The sequence below is a fragment of the Callospermophilus lateralis genome, chromosome 5 (genome assembly GCF_048772815.1).
Source record: "Callospermophilus lateralis isolate mCalLat2 chromosome 5, mCalLat2.hap1, whole genome shotgun sequence".
Taxonomy (NCBI): domain Eukaryota; kingdom Metazoa; phylum Chordata; class Mammalia; order Rodentia; family Sciuridae; genus Callospermophilus; species Callospermophilus lateralis.
The window spans coordinates 161368090-161389670 of NC_135309.1; the positions used below are offsets into that span (position 1 = coordinate 161368090).

Below are 21581 nucleotides of genomic sequence, written 5' to 3' on the forward strand. Positions count from 1 at the left end.
TTTTTTTTTTTAGTTGTTGATAGACCTTTATTTTATTTATTTGTATGTGGTGCTGAGAATCGAACCCGGTGCCTCGAACATGCAAGGCAAGCCTCTACCACTTAGCCATGACCCCAGCCCACAAGGGATTTTTTTTTTTTAATTGTACCAATGACCTTTAATTTTTCGAACCGTAGCTACTACAGTATTTAGAAGTACAAACATGGCTTGCAACAAGGGTGTTTTTAACAGCACTTTTCATTAATGGTAATAAAGATGTCTATTCTGTTTGAAACCCATTGAAGTATCAGCACAAGGAAAGAAGTCAATAGACACACGGACACACATGCATGTGTACAGAATAAAAAACTTTGATGTACTTCTTTTTGCAGCACTTTAACACAGGACCTTCTAATCTTCCTTATAATTGCTCAAAGTAGATACAATTCCCATTTTACAAAGGTGGAAATCAAGGTTGAGAGACTAACTAGTTCAAGACCACATAGCTAATCATGGCCAAAAAATTCGAAGACTGAGAAAAGAGAAATACTACTGATTTATGGAATATCTACTTTCAAATATGAAAACCCCATTTCTATAGTAATTTTAAAACTACTCACTGTGCATCACTTTTCAAGCATTCCTCTTTTACACGAGCATATTCCTGGTGAGTGTCCTGATATAACTTTAGAGAACTCTAAAGAAACAAACAAAAACTGTCCAAATAAAAGTAGCTGACAATAGGTCTTAACTTGTTTTGATCTTGAGAAGTCAAACTGTCATCCTTTCACAGTATGAAATTAACCAAAAGAAGAGATATATTCAGCAGGAAACCAAATATAATTCATTGAATATTTTAATGAGTTTAATCAGATTCTTAATACATATAATTGGTAATATACTCATATAAAAGCTACAAAACAAAATAATAATTTATTTTAAGACAATTCCAAATCCTTTAATAACTGGTTTAAATATCAAATAGCTAATATTCTTGTCTCAAACAATAAAATTCAATATACTTTGAAGAAATTTAGAGCTCAGTAAATATTAGTTATAATACTACTGTGGAAAAAATACAAATTACTATACTTAATGATAACTGGGAAAAATGTGTGAACTCTAATATACATACCCTGACAGCCCTATGGGCTGGGAAAGACTCTGTAATTGAGGGTTACATTTATATACATATATATATTTATATATATTTCTCTATCTCGCCAGCTCAAGAGGCCTTTTTCAAATGAGTCTGAGGGCTTAAGGGGAATTTATTTTTTTAAAGTCACAGAGAGTAATTAAGAGTTTTATTATTGAGGTCTGACTCCAAGGTTCCCTCTCAGATATAGATTTTATAATCACAGATAGACATAATTGAACACTGCAACTGTTTCTGTTCAACTTTCACTGCATAGTTGAATGAAGAATTTTTACAAAAAACAGTAAATAAATATGTATCATTCAAGTACATAAGATCTCAGATAGCTACATGTCTCTAGTGAAATAGCACCATGTAAGAAAGACCAGAAGACACAAATACTCTCCCACAAGAGCCATGGGTTGGAAAGGGGAGAATACTCCAGGGTGGTAACAATCTGTCTCATGTAAACCATATGACTTGCGGGATTTCCAATGATTTTATCTGTAGTAGCCATGAACTCTTTTTTAAGGTTCTTGTAAAAGGTAAATTTATACAGAAAATTATCCTAAGTTTAAGGTATTTTAAAAAAAAAGTTTTCCAGGAAACTGGGTTTTGAAAAGGAAAATAAACTCCATGAAAGGATAACCTTATCAGAGGTTTATATCTAAAATAGGTGTTTTTTTTCCAAGACTTCAAATCATTGCATAAAAGTATCAGACTGTTTCAAACAGGAAGTACCTTCTAACCTCAACACTTACCTATGAAAGCATGTGAATATTAGTGAAGGACTCTCACTTTATGCACTGCTCACAGACAATGAGAAACCACAAAGAACCAAACATAATTATAAGAACAGAAATCTAAAATCAGGACAAAACCAAGCTACCCAGGTAATAGTGGTAAAAGGATATATACACATTGCTTAGTACATTGATTAGTTCATGAACCATGAGAGCGAGTTCTCTATAGGACATCTTTACTCATACTAAAACAGAGACCCTGAGTCCTACTCTGGGCTGTCCAGCACTACTGGATGAAATCAAATTCTCTCCCACTTTCTCAGTCACACACAATAATTTTAAGTGTAAATTTTTGCACATTATTTCACATTTAGGGAAAAAATTGAACTAGCGAAGGACACATTAAAAAAAAAAAAACCATAAAAACATTCAGTTGTCAGTTTTCTCTAGTGGAGCCCCTCAAAAAGCATAAGGAACTAACACAGTATTGTAGAGCTAGTAATCACTGTGAAGCCATTAATCAATCAGTTCAGTGTTCTCTAAGGACAGTGATATATTAACTTTTATTTGCTTTGATAACACATTAAAAGTGCCCTTTTACCAATTATAGTGACAGAATTAATGTACTGACAATAGGCCTTTAGAGGAAATGATAGTAGTTACCTTTTTCTCTTCTAGCTCTGCTTTTAAAGATCCTAGTTCTTCCTGACACTTCTGCAGAGGAGAAATTTTCTGCAGCATCTGCTCCACTTGGTGATGTAAAGTACTATTTTCTCTAAAAACGAACAATGAATAATGTCATTACACAAGAGAATCTGCAGTGAATTGCTGAACACCTATACTGATGATCTGAGATTTCTAACTTGGAACCAAAAAAAAGAAAATAATCTTTTTAAATACATTTCTACCATTTATACCTACTTACACTAATATGATCTTCATATTGCTTAATTTCTTAGAAATAACAGTCTATTTTTGTTAAAAGTGTATCAAAAAGCAACTTGGGAAACAAGTACAAGTAGACCTCCCTGGAAGTCTCTTTTCTCTGCTAGAGAATGTGTTCAAGAACTGTCTGCAAACATGGCACTTCCAATCTTGAATGCATCCCTATTTATTCAAATTAAGTGATAGGCTATTTTGGAATTTGGGTTAAAACCACACTTGAGCCTTCTTCTAAATGACAAATGTAAACAGAACATGAAATATTGCTAAAGTAATTAGATAAGTAATTAGATTGTGTAAAATAACACTAGATAAACAACCATGTTAAAAAGTGCAATTCATGTGGACAACAGTAATTTGAGAATAAGCTTCATCTCAGTTGCAATGTAGTCAGCAAAAGTCAATGAAAAGATGAAACACCAGGCTGCAACTTAAGACCTAAGTAAATTCATTCAAATGATGTGGCAGAAAAATGCAAATCTTTTATTATGAGCAATAAAGCAACATACTATACCTAGGACCAATCCTAGGTATGTTTTGTTAGATTCTGTTTAAAATCTGGCTTACAAATACCTATTCCAAATCAAACACTCAAACAAGTGGTATCACCAACTATGAAAAGAGGTTGGCTTACCTTCTTGCAAACTGCAGCTGTAAAACTTATTAAAGAAAACTCTGAGAATTTTATCAGGTGAGTATCAGATGATACTTTTGCAATAAAACTCATTTTACAGTTATCTTTAATAATCTATAATCAATGAACATACAAGAAAGATCATAAACCCCAGAAAATAACATCTAAGTTTCTACTTGTAACACAGTAATGTCTTTTTACTGAATTATTCCTATTTACCAAAATACCTATTTCTCTAAAAAAAAACCAGCCCTGTGAAGACTTGATTGGTTAGAGTTAAATTACAAGAATAAAGACCAAGCATTAACCAGTAAATAGAAAATACTTTGATATTCCATATATATCTGAATTCCCAATAACCTGCCCTTCATTTCTTGAATAACTCAGAGAATAATGGCAACAGACAAGAGTTATATAATTCACAAAAATCACATAACTACCCTTAATGAGTAATCAGAAAAGAAATACAAAGAGAACATAAAATCCACAAAAGCTACAGAGAGATTATAAAATCTACATGGGTCTTCATTTTTACAATTCGGACAATTTGATAACCTCAATTTCATTTGCCAGTAAATATGCTTAGACAGTGAAGAATAATTCCTTGAAGTTTCACTTCCTAGCAACTCCCATGTTTACTCACAGCCCAGCATAGCATGTGTATATTTGTAAAAACACATCTGCAGCTCCTGCATCTTAAGGTTCTCAAGGCTGAGAAGTACACTTTACTCTTCCTAAATTATAGCAGTCTTTGAAAAAATTTTTTTTAAAAAGTCATGAAAACAATGTATTTCCTGTCCTTTGGAAAGAAGCAATGATAGACAATAAAATGGTCAGAATTAAACAAAAAAATAACGCACTGAATAATGCTGATTTTATCAGAGCCCACTTACTGAAAAATATAACTTTCTAATCTTGAGGGGAAAAAAAAGAAAATCTGTTGCTATGGAGTAGCAAAAGGAAGCAAATTATAAAAAAAGCCATAATAAATGTGTGATTGGGTTTTTAAGTTGTAAAGCAAACTACTGCATTTTTAAGGTATAACAAATATATATTTGTGGCAAATTCCAAGTGTATTTTTTTAAAAAATCAGTATCTGAAGCTCAGGCTGAAGTCGAATATCACATCACACAACAAACTTCTGAAAGTCTTACCTATCTATAAAGAACCAGGCTGATAATTCTTATTTAAACACTTTTGTAGACAAATTTTAGGTAAGTCAGTAATTTCCAGATTACCCATAACCTCAAAAAGTTTATAGCATTTCTCCAAAAGTGATACAATGGATACTATTATGGTCTGCATATAGAGTGTCCCTATATTATTATATCCTGTATTAGATGAGGTAGCAATATTTAGAAGTGAAATGATTTCTTTATGGGAGCCGTAACCTCACCAGTGGACAGATACATTAACCCCTTCTTCCCCACTTCCCCTCTGAGTTTCCAGGCTGGCAAGCTGAGCAACTTCCCTCCACCACACTCCTAGGTCATATTGTTCTTCTCACCTCCAGCCCAAAGCAATGAAGTTCGCTGACCATGGGCTGAAAATTTTGAAGCCATGAGCCCAAATTAAACTTATCCTCCTCTAAGTTGCTCTTGTCAAGTATTTTGGTCACAGCAATGAAAAACATACACACATATGAAGCTGCTCATCTATTTTTTCTATTTAGCAATCTAGAAGTAGTTATGATAATTGTTTCTGTACCACACTTAAAAATCAAACATATTACTCTTATGATTTTTATGCATTTGTAATTAAACAAATTAATAGTTTCACAAAATGAAGCATGAGAAATTTTTCAGTGACTTCCAATTTTTAATGTAAAAATTCAAACACTAAAACTAAATCTAAATACTAACACCTTGCTCTAATTATACAAATTAGATTCATATCATATCATGATATGAATACAAATAAATAATTGGAGGTCACAATTACATTCAGTATGCCAAAAATAATACTGAAGTAGGCTTCAAGTTGCTGTCAAAATAACTTGAGATTCAATTGTTGTGACAGCAGAAATCTGTCCCAACCTGGAAAATAAAGTTGAAGTATCATGATCTCTATGGGCACATATATGTTTGTTTTCATGGGAGAAATTCTGTATTTTTATGGGAGAGACTTAAATCAAGGCAAGTGTTATCACCAAAAATGTGGAAAGATCAGTAATACAGACCTTTCTCTGTCTGCTAAGAAAATATTTAACCAGAGCTAACTAAATTACAGGTGTTTTGTAAATATTTATTGAACAAACTGACTCTAAGCCCAAGAATTTCCTTATGAATATAAAAATCATATTATTTCTATATGGTTTTTGATATACACACTAATTCTCTATTAATCACAAAATAATTAAACAAGTTTTTCCCAACATTTTGAATGTTCGCGAGTATACTTTTTACAGATTCAAAAGGAATATTCAGAAAGTAATTCCTAAGTGTCAACATGTCCTAAGATGCTACATCCTCAGTAAAAATGGTATTATGAAGCTTATAATACCTTAAAAAAATCAGAGTAATAGAAACAAAACAGACTGCTAAATCTCCTTGTCTTAGAACTTTAAGTATGCATTAAAATTAAAAGGACTAGCTGTCAATTATGCCCATCAGAAACACTTTTTATTTAGGCCTATAAACTCTGCCTTCCAAAAGATAACTATTAAAAAGATCAGTCTTCACATCTCTATTATATATAAATAAATCTAAACTTTCAAAAGAAATAAACAGTAAAAGGATATCATCACATTTCTTCTGGTATTCTGTTAGCAAATTACTGTAACAAAGAAAAGAATTAGGTTATTCTTTTTATTTAAAAAATACACTATGTTAAAATCATGTTGCAAATCATACAAAGCAGCCTCTCCTCTGGGTTTCCAAACACAATGTATGCCAATGTGTTACCTTAAATATCTCAAAAGCACAGCACTAATATGAGCTTTTAATTAAAAATCACTTTGATCAAAGTAGTATTGTGGCCTAAATTTCATAAGACTATTATAGCATTAAAAAAGTAAATCTGAAATCATGGCTATAAAATACCGTGAGAAAATTTTACATTCAGCATAAAGCTAAAATGATTTTGAAAACACAAAACAGCTTTTAAAAAATTCCAATCCAGCAAAAGTAACTTCCTACTTACCCAGGAGCCTTGTTTAAAAGACCTGTGAGCCACTAAATAAAGGTTCAAGTTGCTGAGAGAACTCACAGAAATGTTACCAGAATGAGTACCTCATAGCCTAACCCTCAGGGCCCAAAACCTCCATGTACTTCAGTTTGTCAGGCTTACAAAATTCTGCCAAATGTATGCAAATATACTTACTCTGTATTAATAATTTTTTGTTTCAAGGTAATCAATGCGTCAACATATTCATTTAAGTTCTGAAAGAAAAAAGCTACAGTTAGCTACTTAGGTTTCTATCACACTCAACTACTTTAAACTTCTATGATATTTATGAGAAAATACAAATGTTTGGTTTAATATTACGTAAACATATAAATGCGAGCCTAATATTTATATTATGTAAACACACATTTCCAGCCCATGCTGTCCCTCAAACATCTTTATCAAAACACTAACACTCCTTTAACAAAAAAAGTAGTTGTAAAGAAGCTTTAACAGTGTGCACAGCATCACAGTTCAATAAATATTAACTGATCATCATTCTTCACCCTACATGGTTTATGAAAGGATTTAAGACTACCCAAAAAGATGTACAATTTTCAAAAAAGTAAAAAATTACAAAAAGTAACATGGGAGAGACATGTTGGAATATTACAATGGATCCAAGAGTAAGTGAAAACTTATTTCATAAGGATCCACATTAGAACTTACAGACCAGTAACAAATATGGCTCTACTGCTACAAACTTAAAAAACGTTACCCTGTTCAAATAAACACCTGGATAACAACTTATTCTAGAACACAATCATGTTAGCTTTTCCATATTCCACACAAGAAATAATCCCATAGTATTTTCTTAGCTTTCCAAGTGGTTGCAGCACATGTAAGCACACTTGGATGCCCTCAATTTACCAAGTCTCTATAAAGGACATTTAGTACTTTCAAATCTTTCCTAATAGCATGCAGTAGATTTCCTTGTGCATTTCTTTATGAGACTCTTCTACTTTTTTTTAGGATGAAGTCCAAACAGTGCATTGCTAAGACAGACTCTAGCAATGTTTAACAGCAGGCCACCCTCCAGAGGTGAGCCATCCCCACCCATTATTTCTGTTTCCAGCAGCCTTACCAGCTCTCTACCTGAGTGACAATTGTGATTTTTGTGGCAGTAATGAAAATTTTCTTGTATGTTTTATACAAATAGTTACAACATCTACAACAATGGTCTTATCCCTCCTTTAACTCATGCTTATGCCTCATTTGCTTGCCCTCATCTTCCTGAACACACTAAAGCCTCAGCACAAGGCCAAATAGTGAGAAGTAGGGAAGAATACTATGTATACATCCTTGTCTTAAATTAGAATTAAGTTTGTTATAATCCAGGTTTTTTACTTTGACAACGTCATGAAAACTTCACAGATAGTTTGCTAAAAGATTTTACCATGTCTGAGTATTAAACTTTAGCAAATAAATATATAGGTATCTATTTAGTTTAAATGTGTACATTTTTCTCCTTTCACTTATTAATTGCAGTGGATTAATTACAATAGTTTCTAACATTGAAGTAGTCTTGCATTTCCCAGGATAAAAGCAACAGAATACTATACTGACTCCAACTATCTTGATAGATTCAATGTGCCATTGTACTAGTTAGGTTGTTTTTGTCAAACATGTTCAAGAGTGATATGTCTATACTTTTTTACACTATGTCTCATATTCCTAATAGTATTATACATAACTCATAAATTATTTAGATACCTCTTCCTTATTCAAAAAGTGTGACAAGGAGATGAATACTTCTCATGCATGAAAAATTTTGCTAAGTGGAGAACTGTTAGTCACCATCTGTTAGCTATTGAATGCCCCACTCCCAAAAGACATACTGAAGTCCTGCCCACCTCAGAATGACCTAATCTGGAAATAAGGTCTTGGCAGATCCAATCAGGTTACCATCAAAGTACACTGGATTCAAGTGGGCTCTTAATCAGAGCTTTTTGTGAAGCATTGAATCCCAATCACCAACTCTCCAACAAGCCTCAGGAAACAACTCCTCCACAATCCAGCATCAAGCTTGCTTTTAAGAGGAGGTCTCTGGGACACCATTAACACTTGGGGCAGAGGTACCATACCAAAAGCAGAGGGATTAAGTAAACCTAAGCACACTGATCTGAGATTGGCCACCAGTTTATCACTAGTAAGCTCTAGAACAGAGGCAAACAGTCCTCTGTCCTCCAGGTAGAAGGGGGCACTTTCCTTCAGAAAAGATCTGCAGGTATTAACACTAGCTATTCTTCCTTCAACAAATGGCCAGGCCACTATCTTGCAAAACTGTGCAGGTCCAAAAGCCTCACATACTCAATTTACAGCCAGTCTATTAGGAACCATTCATGAATAATTGAGGACTTCTGAAGACAAATCAAAAGGCTTCTATATGAAAGAGGAAGACCAAAACAAGAAAAAGCAGCTTGAAGTAAACAAAAACTAGACAGAAAACTTTATAGTTATTTATTAATACAACCTGATATTCATGAAATTATAAGCTACTTTTAAAGAACATTGAGAACTCTTAGAAACTGGGGAGGAGCTCTTAAATTCAAACATGAAAACCCAAAATATGGCTAAAATTTAAAAAAGGATAACAGTGTTGGTAAAGATGTGGAGAAACTGGAACTTTCAAACATTGCTGATGGGAATGTAAAATAGTTTAGCTGCTGTGGGAAACCCTTTGGCAGTACTCCACATTAAACAATTACCACAGGATCTAGCAATCCTTCTCCCAGATACACACCCAAAGGAACTGAAAACATAGTCCATATCAAACTTATACACTAACATTTATACCAGCATCATTCACACTAGTCAAAATGTGAACATAAACTTAATGTCCATCAAGAGATGAATGGATAAACAAACGTTATACATAGTCATATAATAAATCCTGTTTGACAATGAAAAACTGGGATTATTCTTTAAAACATTATGCTAAGTGAAAAAAAGAAAGTCACAAAAGGCCACTTATTCTAAGATTCCATTTATAATGATTGTCCATTACAGACAAATACACAGAGACAGAAAGTATACTGGTGGCTGCCAGGAGCTGAAGGAAGGAAGGAGGCAAGGGACACCAGTTAGTAGGATTTCTTTTAGAGAGAGATGAAAACATTCTACAATTAGTGGTGATGACTGCACAATTCTGTAAATATACTTAAAACCATTCACTGCTAACATTAAAGAGTAAATCTTATGATAATTTGTATTTTGACAACACTGTCATCACTGAATTAAAACCAGGAAAGCAAAAATTAAAGACTCAAAAAGCTTTGACCATAAAATTGAAAAGGTCCCAGAATATAAAGCAAAAACAAAGACAAGAGAAAGAAGAAAGAAAAAGAAAAATAATTAACCAGTGTCATAAAGGTGGTCCCATAGGCCCAACAATAAGAGTTACAGACAGAAAATGAAAAAAAGAGAAAAACCAAAGCCAGGTGTCTCCAAATTGAAAAGGTTAGGCATATGGATTCAAATAAGATCCAAACCATGAAATGTCAACACCGAATGTCAAGACATTAGAGACAAGGCAATGAGCCTCTAAGAATCCCAAAGTGAAGCAAGTCCCATACCAGGAATCTAGAATTGGAAGGGCTTCAGCCTTCACAGCAACACTGGAACCAGAGGTCTAGAAAGTGAGCCCACATTTTTGAAGGAAAATTTAAAATGCTGTACAATAAATATTGGGAATTTGAATAGTCTCCACAAATTTGCTTCAGGGAGGTACTGAAAGATGTGAACATGCTCCACCAAAAGAATGGAAGAAGCCAAGGGAAAGGCTAGCTCATGCAAGAGATGGAGATGAAGAGAAGCCCTGGGAAGGCGGCTGTGCCCCAGATTAGAGCAGGAAAGAAGTTTCTCCTTGGGAAGAAAATGCCAGTGGACACAAAAGCATTAAACGGTATTCACACAAAACTAGCACAGAACTGCATGTGCATGTAGTTATTTTGAATGATGTATATAAATTATTATTTTTTTGAACAGAAGTGACTCTGCCCCCCCCCCAACATTCTCTTTTGAATTCTTCACTATTCTATCTCATCTTCGCCACCTTGCTTCCAGATGCCATTCAGTAATGTCAGTCCTAGGTTAGAAACATCAAAGAAAGGTCTGGCCCTAGAATCACACACACATGGATTCAAATTCCTCTTTCACAACCACTTTCTGGCTGAGTGACCTTAGACAAATTTATTTAACCTCTCCCTGACTCAGTACTAACTCCAATTTTGCAGACGGAGAAACTGAAATGCAGAAGTTAAATGGTTGGCATGCTATCAGGATTGAAAAGGATGGGCCATAAAAAATATTCAATCTAGTCCCTGGCACAAAATAAGCATGCATTAATATTTTCAAGATAAAAAGTTGAACTAAGAATGTAATTATTAGAGAAAACAAGAAACCATGCAGAAAAAGTAATAATGTACACCAGCAGAGCTTCCCTCTGCATTAATGTGCAGTCATAAAAATGTCACAACCAAATACTGATCTGAAATCTAAGTATGCTGAGAGAATGGGGAGCGGTATATGTGCAGGCATGGCAGAGGGTAGAGTAGTGAAAAAGCTCCACCCTCACCTTCCAAAGTCAGAAATTCAACAGATATGCCTAAAATAGAAAGAGAGAGGGGGGGGGGGGAGAGAGAAAGAAAGAAAGAAAACCAAGAAGTAGCAATACAACCATACTACTAAGAAAGTTCATCATAAAACATACATAGTTCAAGCAATTGAGAATAGTGTCTCCTGGAAAGGAGGGATGCGTGGAGCTGGGGCTACAGGCTATCTTAAGGAATCCTGTGCATCTAGTTGTCTTTCTAAACTACAGTCATGTATAACTCTCATAAAAATAAAAACACCACAAAACAGCACTCTTATGTCGGGGGAAGGACTTCTTGTTACTATTCTCCAGCATTCTAATCTCTAACATTATTTCCTAAGACCTGGTTGCATGTCTGTTTGAACTCAGTCAATAATTCAATATCCTCATAAGGCACCTCTTTTTCCTCCCCTCTTCTAATCAGATTCAAATGTCATTTATGTTGGCTAAAACAAATGTTTCAAATCAATGAGTCTTAGACCCCTGGGAATGTAGCAGGTTAATCCTGGGTAGAGGGCATGCAGGTTCCCTCCTCACTCATCCATGCAGCTGGAACCCACTATTGCCCACATTCTATGGAAGGAGATGAAGGTCCAAATACTCCTCTCTTCTAGGAAACAGGAAGGTGCTGGGTCTGATTACTGTTTTTCTGTCAGCACTCCTCCTCTTCTGAAGCTCCTAAACTTTGAGGATGCCTTACCCAAAATGCTTGAGATCAGAAGTGTTTCAGATTTCAAGTTTTTCTGATTTTAGAATATTTGCATAGACTTTACAGGGTGAGCATTCCTAATGCAAAACTCCAAAATATGAAATGTTCCAAAACCCTAGATTTCAGATTCCGAGTTTTGCAATGCTCAACACATATTATGTTGTCTACAGGAAAGTTCAGAATTATTCCTAATTGTCTTCTTTTTCTGATAACTAGTTAATGTTTTGCTTTTCTTTGCCTTCTGGGTGGTTTCCTCAAGTTATAAAACTTACTAAAAACAATTTCCAGAGCATTTCATTCTCTTTCTCAAAAAAAAAAAAAAAAATTCTGTATTTGCTCCTTTTCTTTAGCAGACTGTTTTAATCTCAAGCAACGCAATACCCTCCTATATGTCACTGTGGGTACTGCTGCAGTAATCCCTTCTTGCCTTGGGAAAGTGAAAGCGATGCAGTGGCTGAACACAGGGTGAGGAGGGGTTGGCAGGACAGCCCTGGAGAGGAGCAAGTCAGCAGAAGCTGAGCAAGTACACAGAAGAGATGGCCAATAATGCTGGAAAAACAGTGACACTAGGCAAAAATTAACATATGTAGATAATGAGTAAATATGTAAATGAAAATGGGATAGGAAGGTTGCTTGAAAAGTGTGTAAATATGCTTGAAAAATGTGTAAACATAGTTAGCCCTCTATATCCATGAGTTCTGATCCATGCATTCAACCAACCACAAAAAATATCTGGGGGGGAAAAATGCATCTGTACTGAACATGTGTAGACTTTCTCCTTACCATTATTCCCTAAATAATACAGTACAACAATGATTTACATTATATTAGGCATCATAAATAATCTAGAGGTGATTCAAACAATACAAGAGGATGTGTGCATGTGAAATACAAATACTGTGCTTTTATGTAAGGGATGTGAGCATAGGATTCTGGTATTCAGAGGGGTCTAGGAATCAACCCCTACATGAACCAAGGGACAACAATACAGTGAGGACAGTGGCGTTTCTGCCTCAGCATTAATGACATTTTAGGCTGAAGACATGCTTGCAGCTCCCCCCACATCCAGAAGTGGGCCACAGTAGCCCCCTGGTCTCAAAGTCGGTATGCAGCTGAATTAACACATAGGCTTGAGAGACCTCTCATTTAGAAAGGCCTGCACACAAGGTGCGTCCTGACTAACATTTGGAAGCTTGGATTTCTGAGTTCCCTCCCACTATTCACCAAACTAATCACCATGGTTCACTGTGCCTAAACTGTGCAATGTGATTTATGTTAAACACTTGCATTCCTTCTGGGAGTCTGGAATTTAGAATGTGCCTACATGATCAGTCCCCAACAAAAATCTTGGCCACCGAGTTTCTAACAAGCCTCCCTGTTAAATACTTTTATACATGTTGTCCCTTGACTCTGCTGGGAGAGTCAAGGGACAACTCCCCATACTTCACCCCCCACTCCATACCTTTTCCTTTTACTAATTCTGCTCTGTCTCCTTTCCCTACAATAATCCATATTCATGAGTCTAACTATATAAGGACTCCTATGAGTTCTGCTAGCAAATCATTGAAACTGGGCATGGTCTCAGGCCTTGCCAATGTCCCTTGAGTAATGCAAGGCTCTACTATTTAACTATGACAAGCATGAAAGACAAAGACTAAACGAAGGATGGTAAAGAGCCATGACAATGAAATATAGCATTCCTGACAGGAGTATCAACCAGAAAGGAAAAAACTACTCGTGAACCAGTAATCAAAATCTGAATGGGCCAATGGATGGGATGGGACTGCTGCACTGATGCTAATGTCAAGGGGCAGAGGCTGTATGCTGAAGTATTCATCTTTTGAGGAAATATGCCAGTCACCCTTGGCTCCATGCTCATCTATCACGTACTACTTTCTCCCCTTCAAGCTTTTGATTGAACAAGTTTTTGCACAACTTGTTCCTTCTGCCACAAGATTCTCCCTCCATCTTTTCCTTCTTGGTCAACTACAAATCATCTTCCAGACCTCAATTTGAATTCACTTCCTCTAATGAGGCATTCAGAATTCACATAAGCCAAAGAGCTGGCCCTCTTCTGTGTTCCCACCAAAACTTACACCATACTTATAAGTGAGGTTGCTTTGGTCTCAACTATAACCTCAAATAGAGTAAAGCCTCATATTTGTTCTACTCATGATTGCATTTCATTACATATGCCAGGGGTAAAGACATCAATAGTGGATAAATAAATGAATTATAATTTCATAAGTATTCCTTGCCATAGAATGAATTGTAAATCAATATATCTGGGGAAAATATGTTTCAAGTTCCAAATAATGAAGTTCAAACTTCTGGAAATTATCAATGGGAGTCCAGCAACAAGTTTATATATAAGATCAGTTCTGTCCCGTAAACAAACACCTAGCTCACTAAATTTCATCTAGTTCAATGAGCTGAACATATTCAAACTCTCATCTGGATTCCCAAGAAAATCCAATTGCTTTGTTTTGCAGTGAAGTAGGGCAAAAAGGGCCTCTCCTCCACCAAAATAAAGTGACTTATGCCAGTTGAGCAGCCTGACTTAAAATCACCTAACTTAAGACTTGTGTAATTTAGCTAGGCAGTGGAGCACATCTGTAATCCCAGCAATTTAAGAGGCTGAAGCAGAAGGATAGCAAGTTCCAGGTCAACCACAGCAATGTAGCAAAACCCTGTCTCAAAACTTAAAAAAAAAAAAAAAAAAGTTAGGGTGTAGGTCAGTAGTAGTGAGCCCCTGAGTTCAATCTCTAGTACCACCAGAAAAAGAAAAACAGACTTGCTTAATTTACATATCACTGTATTGGTTTTTATGACTGCAACCCACATGGACATTGGGCTCCAGATCAGTGACAAACCATTACAATCAATGAGGTGAGAAAACAGAGATGAGGTGATTTATGAGACTGAAGAAAAAAAAGGGATGTATAAAATGCAGTCAAGCTATACACTTCTGAATCAAGCAATGACCTGAGCAAAAGCAGTAACTGTATCTGTTGAACTTCTAAAGAAAATAAGAAAAGGATGGATTAAGACATGAAAGAAAGATTTTTTTGTGCAGCAAACAACTGCTCAACTCAGAAGAGACTTGTTAACTTAATGTTATGGGTCAGAACACAGCCACAGCACTGACACGGTTCCTCCTATAGAAGTATCCTGTATTTTGCTTGTAAACTGTCTGCAAGATAAAGAAGTTTCAATGTATTAAAACACTTACAGAGCAGGATATAGTCTCTCTGCATCTTTAGTTTTTCATGCAAAAGTTTAATCCAAGTACTTGCTGTAACATACAACAAATAAGAAATGTCTCCTAAAAGCTGATTATCCACCTACCAATCAACCAAATACAATTCCTTCTTCTCAGTTCTCATTCTTTTCCATCTCAATTCCCTCTATAACACTATTTAATTCTCTTTATCTGTTTCTCCTTTCTCATCATTCTGTGCTCACCTCATCAAAGGCTATTTAGCAGCCAGCTGGTGTTTTTTGTTTGTTTGTTTGTTTTTCCTCTCCACTGACTCCAGGGGCTTTGTTTTTGTTTTGTTTTGTTGTTATTGTTGTTGTTTTTGTTTTTTTAAGTGACAAAACATACTCCCCCATTCTCCCATCTCCACTCCACCTACAAATTGTTTACAATGAACTCAGTGCCCAACTAGCATGCTCTCTATTTCCTTGTTAGTGTATTAGGGTACCTCTGCTCTACAAACAACAAATCTGACAATAGCTAAAAATCACCATCCTGATGTTATTTGAAAACTTCATTCCCACATTTCCAATATCCCTTCCATCTTGGTTTCCTCTACTACAGTTCTCATGTCACTTAAGATTTTAATTTCTGAACCTTCCATTCTTCTGATGTAAGAGGTATTTTCATCCTACTTTCTCATATTCAGAACCTTTTTCTTCTCTTATTCCTAGAACCCCTCAATTAACTCAGGCTTTTATTATTACCACTATGCATTAGTAAAATACCTTACCTTACTTACTGCACCCCTCCCATTCATTCTGCACATCACTCTCTGTATTTCTATTACAAGCCCTGCTTTGGTGTGATAACCAGGGAAAAACCTCCTCCACTCCATAATGCTGACAGAAATCAGACAAAACTTCAAGGTGGTCGTCACTCAAGTTTCTCTATGATCTGCCAGGAAACTCATTTTCCAGCCCCACTTTACAAAATTAAAGACTAATTCCAGAGACATCATTCACAACTGATCACTCTTTTTCCCTAAAAAGGTATTCCAATTCCAGGCAACAGAAAACCCAAATGTAGTAGAGTGTCCTGATCTAAAGAGGTCTGCCAACTAAGGCTTTCCCTTTGTTTTTTAAAGTTTCAATGCAACACAGTTCAATGTCTATGGCTGCTTCTGCACCTCTAGGCAGAGTTGAGCAATTGTGAACTAGTCACAGCATAATAATTTATGATTTTCCCCCTTAGAGAAAAAGTTTACACCTGCCTAGACCTAGATACCTACCAGGACTCTCCAATTGCTGTTTTGAGAACCAACAGTGGATGGAAGGAAGGAAGGAGACTCCTTAAGAGACTAATCAATAAACTCCAGGTCACAGATGAGAGTGGTGACCATCATGGGGAAGCAATGAAGATGGTGAAAAGTGGATGGATGATGACCCAGGAGCACCAGCTGATGGACTAGAGTCAGGCTGAGAGGGGAAAGAGGGGCACCAAAAAGGAAATCCAGCTTCTGGCCTAAGCATCCTGAAGAACACAGCTGCTACTTTAAAGATAGGGGCTACTGGGGATGAACAGGAGCTGGAAGATCAGATCCATGACGGAAAAGCATAGCTCACATCAATTATCCTCCTGTGCAAATACCTCCAGTAACTCACTACCTTATTCAGAGAAGCCCAAGCCCTTACAATGCTCTTTCTGACCCACACAATCGGGCCCTTCCCTTCCTCCCTTTCTGACCCCATCAGCCTCTGACATTCAGACAATTCCAGCCTCACTGGCCTTCTTGCTCTTCCCAAGCATACCAGGCAAGCTCGTGCTCCAGGACTCCCACCTAAGGCTTCCACTCAGATGCTTTTCTATCTAGGTATCAACAAACCTCATTTTCTCACCTCTTTGCTCAAATACAACATTCTAAGGCTCCCTAAAGTCTCTGCCCCCCTTCTGGCTCAGTTATTCACTCCCCTTTTTAATTTTGTTAATAACCAATGTATCTAATTTCTAACCTAACTTTTACTTGCCCTGCCCCCATCCCTCAGTGGTTCAGCACGTCTTTTAAATGAGACTCTGACAGCAGTTAGGAAGGACGCTGGAAATTACTTGAGGATATTTCTGTTACTTCCATGACCAGAAGCCAGATTTTTGCAACTCAACATAGAAACAGTCCATGGCCGCTGTTAGAAACTTCGTGCCTTTAATTAACTACAATGAAAACTAACACGTTATTGACTTAATTGATAACATGATTAACTTCGACAACTAAACTAGGTATGACAAACCACGTATGGGCTGAAATATATGTCTCTCAAAACGTTGTCTAATATCCAGACAAGCCCATGTCACCAAAGATCTGCTTCCAAGCAACAAAATCTTGGAAGGGGTCAGAACAAAGGTCTTCTCCGAGACGTAAATTCCCTCCGCATTTCACCTGTCACTCACCCACCAAAGCCCGCCCTGGGGAGCCCTGAGGCTGGGCAGGCCCTCCACACCCGCACTCCGCCCCCTCCACCCACGCAGCCCAGTCAGTGAGTCCTGAGTTGCAGGTGTGAACAAAGCAAAGCAAAAGGTACCCAAAACATTCGAGAAGGGGAGCGGGAGGAGGGCCTCGGGGCAGCTCCCGCCGCGGAGCCGGAGAGCCCCTGACACGCAGCCCGCGCCCTCCGCCCCGGAGAGGCGACGCACCTGCTGCAAGGAGGCACAGCCCTGACACCGCGAGAGGTCCGCCGCCGTCCCGGGCGCCGCCGAGTGGGTCTCGCCCGGCATCATGGTGCTGCCGCCGGGCCCGGTGGGCACGCACGCCTCAGGGACCCGCGGCCTCGGCCCTGTCCTGCCTCTGCTGATGCCGCTCGGGCCGCCGCCTGCCAGGCCGCTTCCCGCCGGGTCCGGGCGGGTCCATCCGTGCACAGAGGTTCCCGTAGAGCTGCCTAAGGGCTCTCCGAACCAGAGCCGCCTCAGGCACTGGAGAGAAACGCTACCCGGCGCGGCCCCTGAGCGCGACGCGGCCCAGCCAGGACCCCGCCCCGCCCTGGCCCGCCCCGGCCCGCCCCGCCCCCTCCGCGGCGCGGGGCTGTCCGACATGCTGCCTGAGTAAGATCGGGGGCGGACCCGCGCAATGCGGCGCCGAAGATGTCCACAATGCCAAAGCCAAGGACAGAGGAGGCCTAAGAGACGCACTCCTTCCACTGTTAAACGTCAAACCCTTATTGTCAGCATGTCTCGTGACAGGCTTCCCATCGACACCTAAAGTCTGCGTCCACGGAGGAGGTGACCCGCCGATGACGTAACTCCGGTCGCCCGCTGTCGGGGAAGGACCTGTGTCCAGGAGGAGAAAGTGCGCGATTTGTAACCTGGAGCTCCATGCAGTCCCTCAGCCCAGGGAGCCGGAGTGAGGACGTCAGTGTACCCCCGGCGGAGGCTCCGCGCGTCCTGTGGCCATACCCGGTGCTCCTCAGCATTCAGGACGCAGCCTTCGCCTCCAGTGGCTGCGCCCCTCGTGCTCCGGCCTCTCCGCCACGTCCCGGACGCCGCAGCTCCCGACGCCCAAGCTGCAGCTTTCCAGGCCCCAGCTCGGGGTCGCTACCGCCAGGGGCCATGCGCATCGCCGGTCCGATCTTCCTGGGCGACCCTTTTCGTCCCAACCACTCCCATGTCTTGTTTTTGTACCTCTAAAGAGAGGGAAAAGCAGGACAAATCCTAACCCTGGCCGCAAGTACTAGGTGAATTCAGGCCCTGACCCTCTCGTCGAAACCTCGGTTTCCCATCTAAGCTTTTTAGTCTTGAATCACAGCCTGTTGTCATCAGTATCTTTGCTCAGAAACCTGTGGCTTCTCATCTTCTGGTTACAAAGTTCAAATTTCTTATTTACCCTTGAGTGTGTTAAATGCACATGATGCCGCTCTGGTGCAGATTGGGAACGATCCTTGTTCCCCAGTATGGAAGAGAAAACTACGGAGAGACTCCGAGGCAAGCGGGAGAGCAAGTTTATTGAAGAAAGTGGTAGAGACAAATTCCGAAGAGACGTGGGGCCTTGGAGCTGAACATTCGTAGGAAGGGGTGCGACTTGCTTGCTTTCTTTTTTCTTTTTTCTTTTTTTTTTATATTGTTCAAGACAATACAATGATCTTGACAGACAATACAATGATCTTGACATAACTTACATTTGATTCAAATAGGGTATGAATTCTCATTTTTCTTCGTGTACAGATTGCAGAATCACATTGGTTATACCTCCATGTGTATACATACAGCAATCCTAGTGTCGGTTGTGTTCTGCTGCCCTTCCTATCCCCCCACTCCCCTCCTATCCCTATTGTCTACCCACACTACTGTGACACTTATCTCTCTCTCTCTCTCTTTTTTTTTCCCTTCCCCCTCACACCATCGTATATGTTGCTTTCTTACAGATCCTAGAAACCCCTTTAATTCTCCATATATGTGACTGGGAGCAGGGGCGCAGAGGTACATTGTTGGCAATCCAGAGTTCCTGGAGGAGCCCAATTGTATGGGAGTTAACAAGCAGTTGTTCTCTTTGATTACCAGTGGTCATCCTTTCTCAGCCTCTATCGTTCATGACCTTTGGCCCTCCCTCAGTTTGCTGAGGAATGTGCAGGCTTAGGCCTGCAGGCCAGGTAGGGCTGCAGGTGAATTGCTTTTTGACCAATTGCTTTTTTACTCACAGCAAAAACCACTACACAGAAAACGTGGAGATCAGATGGGCCCATTTTATAGAATTATTCTCTTAACCTCGAGTTTTCTACATGCTCATTTGTCTGTCCCCTAACACACATCCAGACCTCACCAATCTTGTTCTGACTTACTAGTTGGAACAGGTGAAAACACCCCTTCCAAATAAGGCAGCTGTCATACCGCTGGTTATTGGTGATGAGTCCTGCTTCCCCACATGTTGAAGTTTGAACATTAGAGAAGCATGCAGAGGCAAGCATATGAAGCAGGGTTTATTTAAAAAGGGGTAACAGACTTCTCCCACCAAGGAGAAGGGGGCCATACCCCTGGTAACATGGTATTCCCAGAAGTGAGGTATTCTGCCCCTTTTATATGTCCTAGGCTTTTGTTCTCTTGCTTTTCCCCCTTATCTTTCTCCTTCCTCTGTACAGTGCTCCCTGGGATGGCCAAAAAGTGGAAAATAGGTGGGTTGTAGGGGGAAGGGCAGGATGGAGTAGACAAGGACACATTAACAACCTTCTAGCTCCCTGTAGAGAGGGGAAATTCCTGGGACAGGTTACCTTGGCAACAGGTTGGAGCAGGGGCAGGTTCTTGATAAGATCCCTCAGGGGACAGTCTCCAACTTCCCAGACTCACTCAAAATTATCCTTCTTGACCGACCTGACTTGATTTACCTATCTACACTGACTGCCTTCTAATTCTGGCTTCAGCTGTATGTTTCTGTTATTCTCCAAATCTCATATCCCTGCCCTTGCTTGCACACTCTGGCCTCCACCAGTGGGGCAGTGCAAGAACCAGATGTATGGCAATAGCTAGATTTCCTGTCAGTGAAACCCAAGCAAGACAGGCCTGCACCTAACTGAAGTAGTGCCCAGGGTAGGCACAGATGTTTCAAGGTTAGGACTCTCTTAGCCAGGTGGGCAGAAAACAGGAGTAGGATTCAAAGAGGCAAGGAGAATTATGCAGATAGTGTAAGAGAAGCCGCTGTACCTTGAAGACAGATCATGTGACTGGAGAAAGATGACATTTATCTTCAGCTTTCCCAAATAAGTATTGTTTCCAAAGTACCTGGAGGAGGACCCAGCTTCCCTCTTCACTGTTTACTCACAGCAAAAACCACTACACACTTACTGAAGCAGACCTCCCTACCCCTGATGAAAAACTGAAGCACCCCTAAGACTAAGGGAATGAAATAGAAGGGAATGTGACAACCAAACTAGTTCAATTTTACAGGATTTGCAAACATGGTAGAGACTTAGAACTTAAGTGAAATGGTCAAGTCTCCAAGACTAAAAATTAATATTATCCTGGAGATGGGAGATTGGGAAGTCAGCTCAATATATGAGACCATGTGATCAGCAGACATGCCAAAAATGGGAGTGAATCAAAAAGTTCTGTTAACTTGGTCCCACTGGGATGGGACAATGGTCTGCACTCTGGAAATAATATTGGAGACTCCCAAATGATAAGGAGAATAAATTCCAGATGGCAAGAAACAAATGCATGTGTAGAATAGTCACTGAAGCTGTGTGCAGGGGCGCACACCTGTAATCCCAGAAGTTCGAGAGGTGGAGGAAGACAGATAAGTTCAAAGCCAGTCTCTGCAATTTAGCAAGGCACTGCAACTTAGTCAAATTCACTGCAACTTAGCAAGACCCTGTCTCAGAACTTTTAAAAAGAGGAGATGTGGCTCAGTGGCTAAGCACCTCTGGTTCAAACCCTAGTATCCAAAAAAAGAATATCTGACATTTCTCACAGTCAGCTGTATCCTTAGCATAGCAAAGCACAC

General features: G+C 39.1%; 1 protein-coding gene across 1 annotated transcript in view; it reads right to left on the reverse strand.

The window, feature by feature from the left end:
• The window catches only part of Ice1 (interactor of little elongation complex ELL subunit 1), a 55226-nt gene extending 37142 nt beyond the window's left edge, over window positions 1-18084 (reverse strand). The window contains exons 1-6 of the mRNA XM_076857492.1: window positions 17792-18084; window positions 6758-6816; window positions 6177-6211; window positions 3437-3455; window positions 2524-2635; window positions 600-676 (exon numbers count right to left, since the gene is read on the reverse strand). Of these exons, the coding sequence (XP_076713607.1) occupies window positions 600-676; window positions 2524-2635; window positions 3437-3455; window positions 6177-6211; window positions 6758-6816; window positions 17792-17875 (386 nt within the window). The 5' untranslated portion in view covers window positions 17876-18084. The remainder of the gene's footprint in view (window positions 1-599; window positions 677-2523; window positions 2636-3436; window positions 3456-6176; window positions 6212-6757; window positions 6817-17791) is intronic.
• Window positions 18085-21581: the final 3497 nt, after the last annotated feature.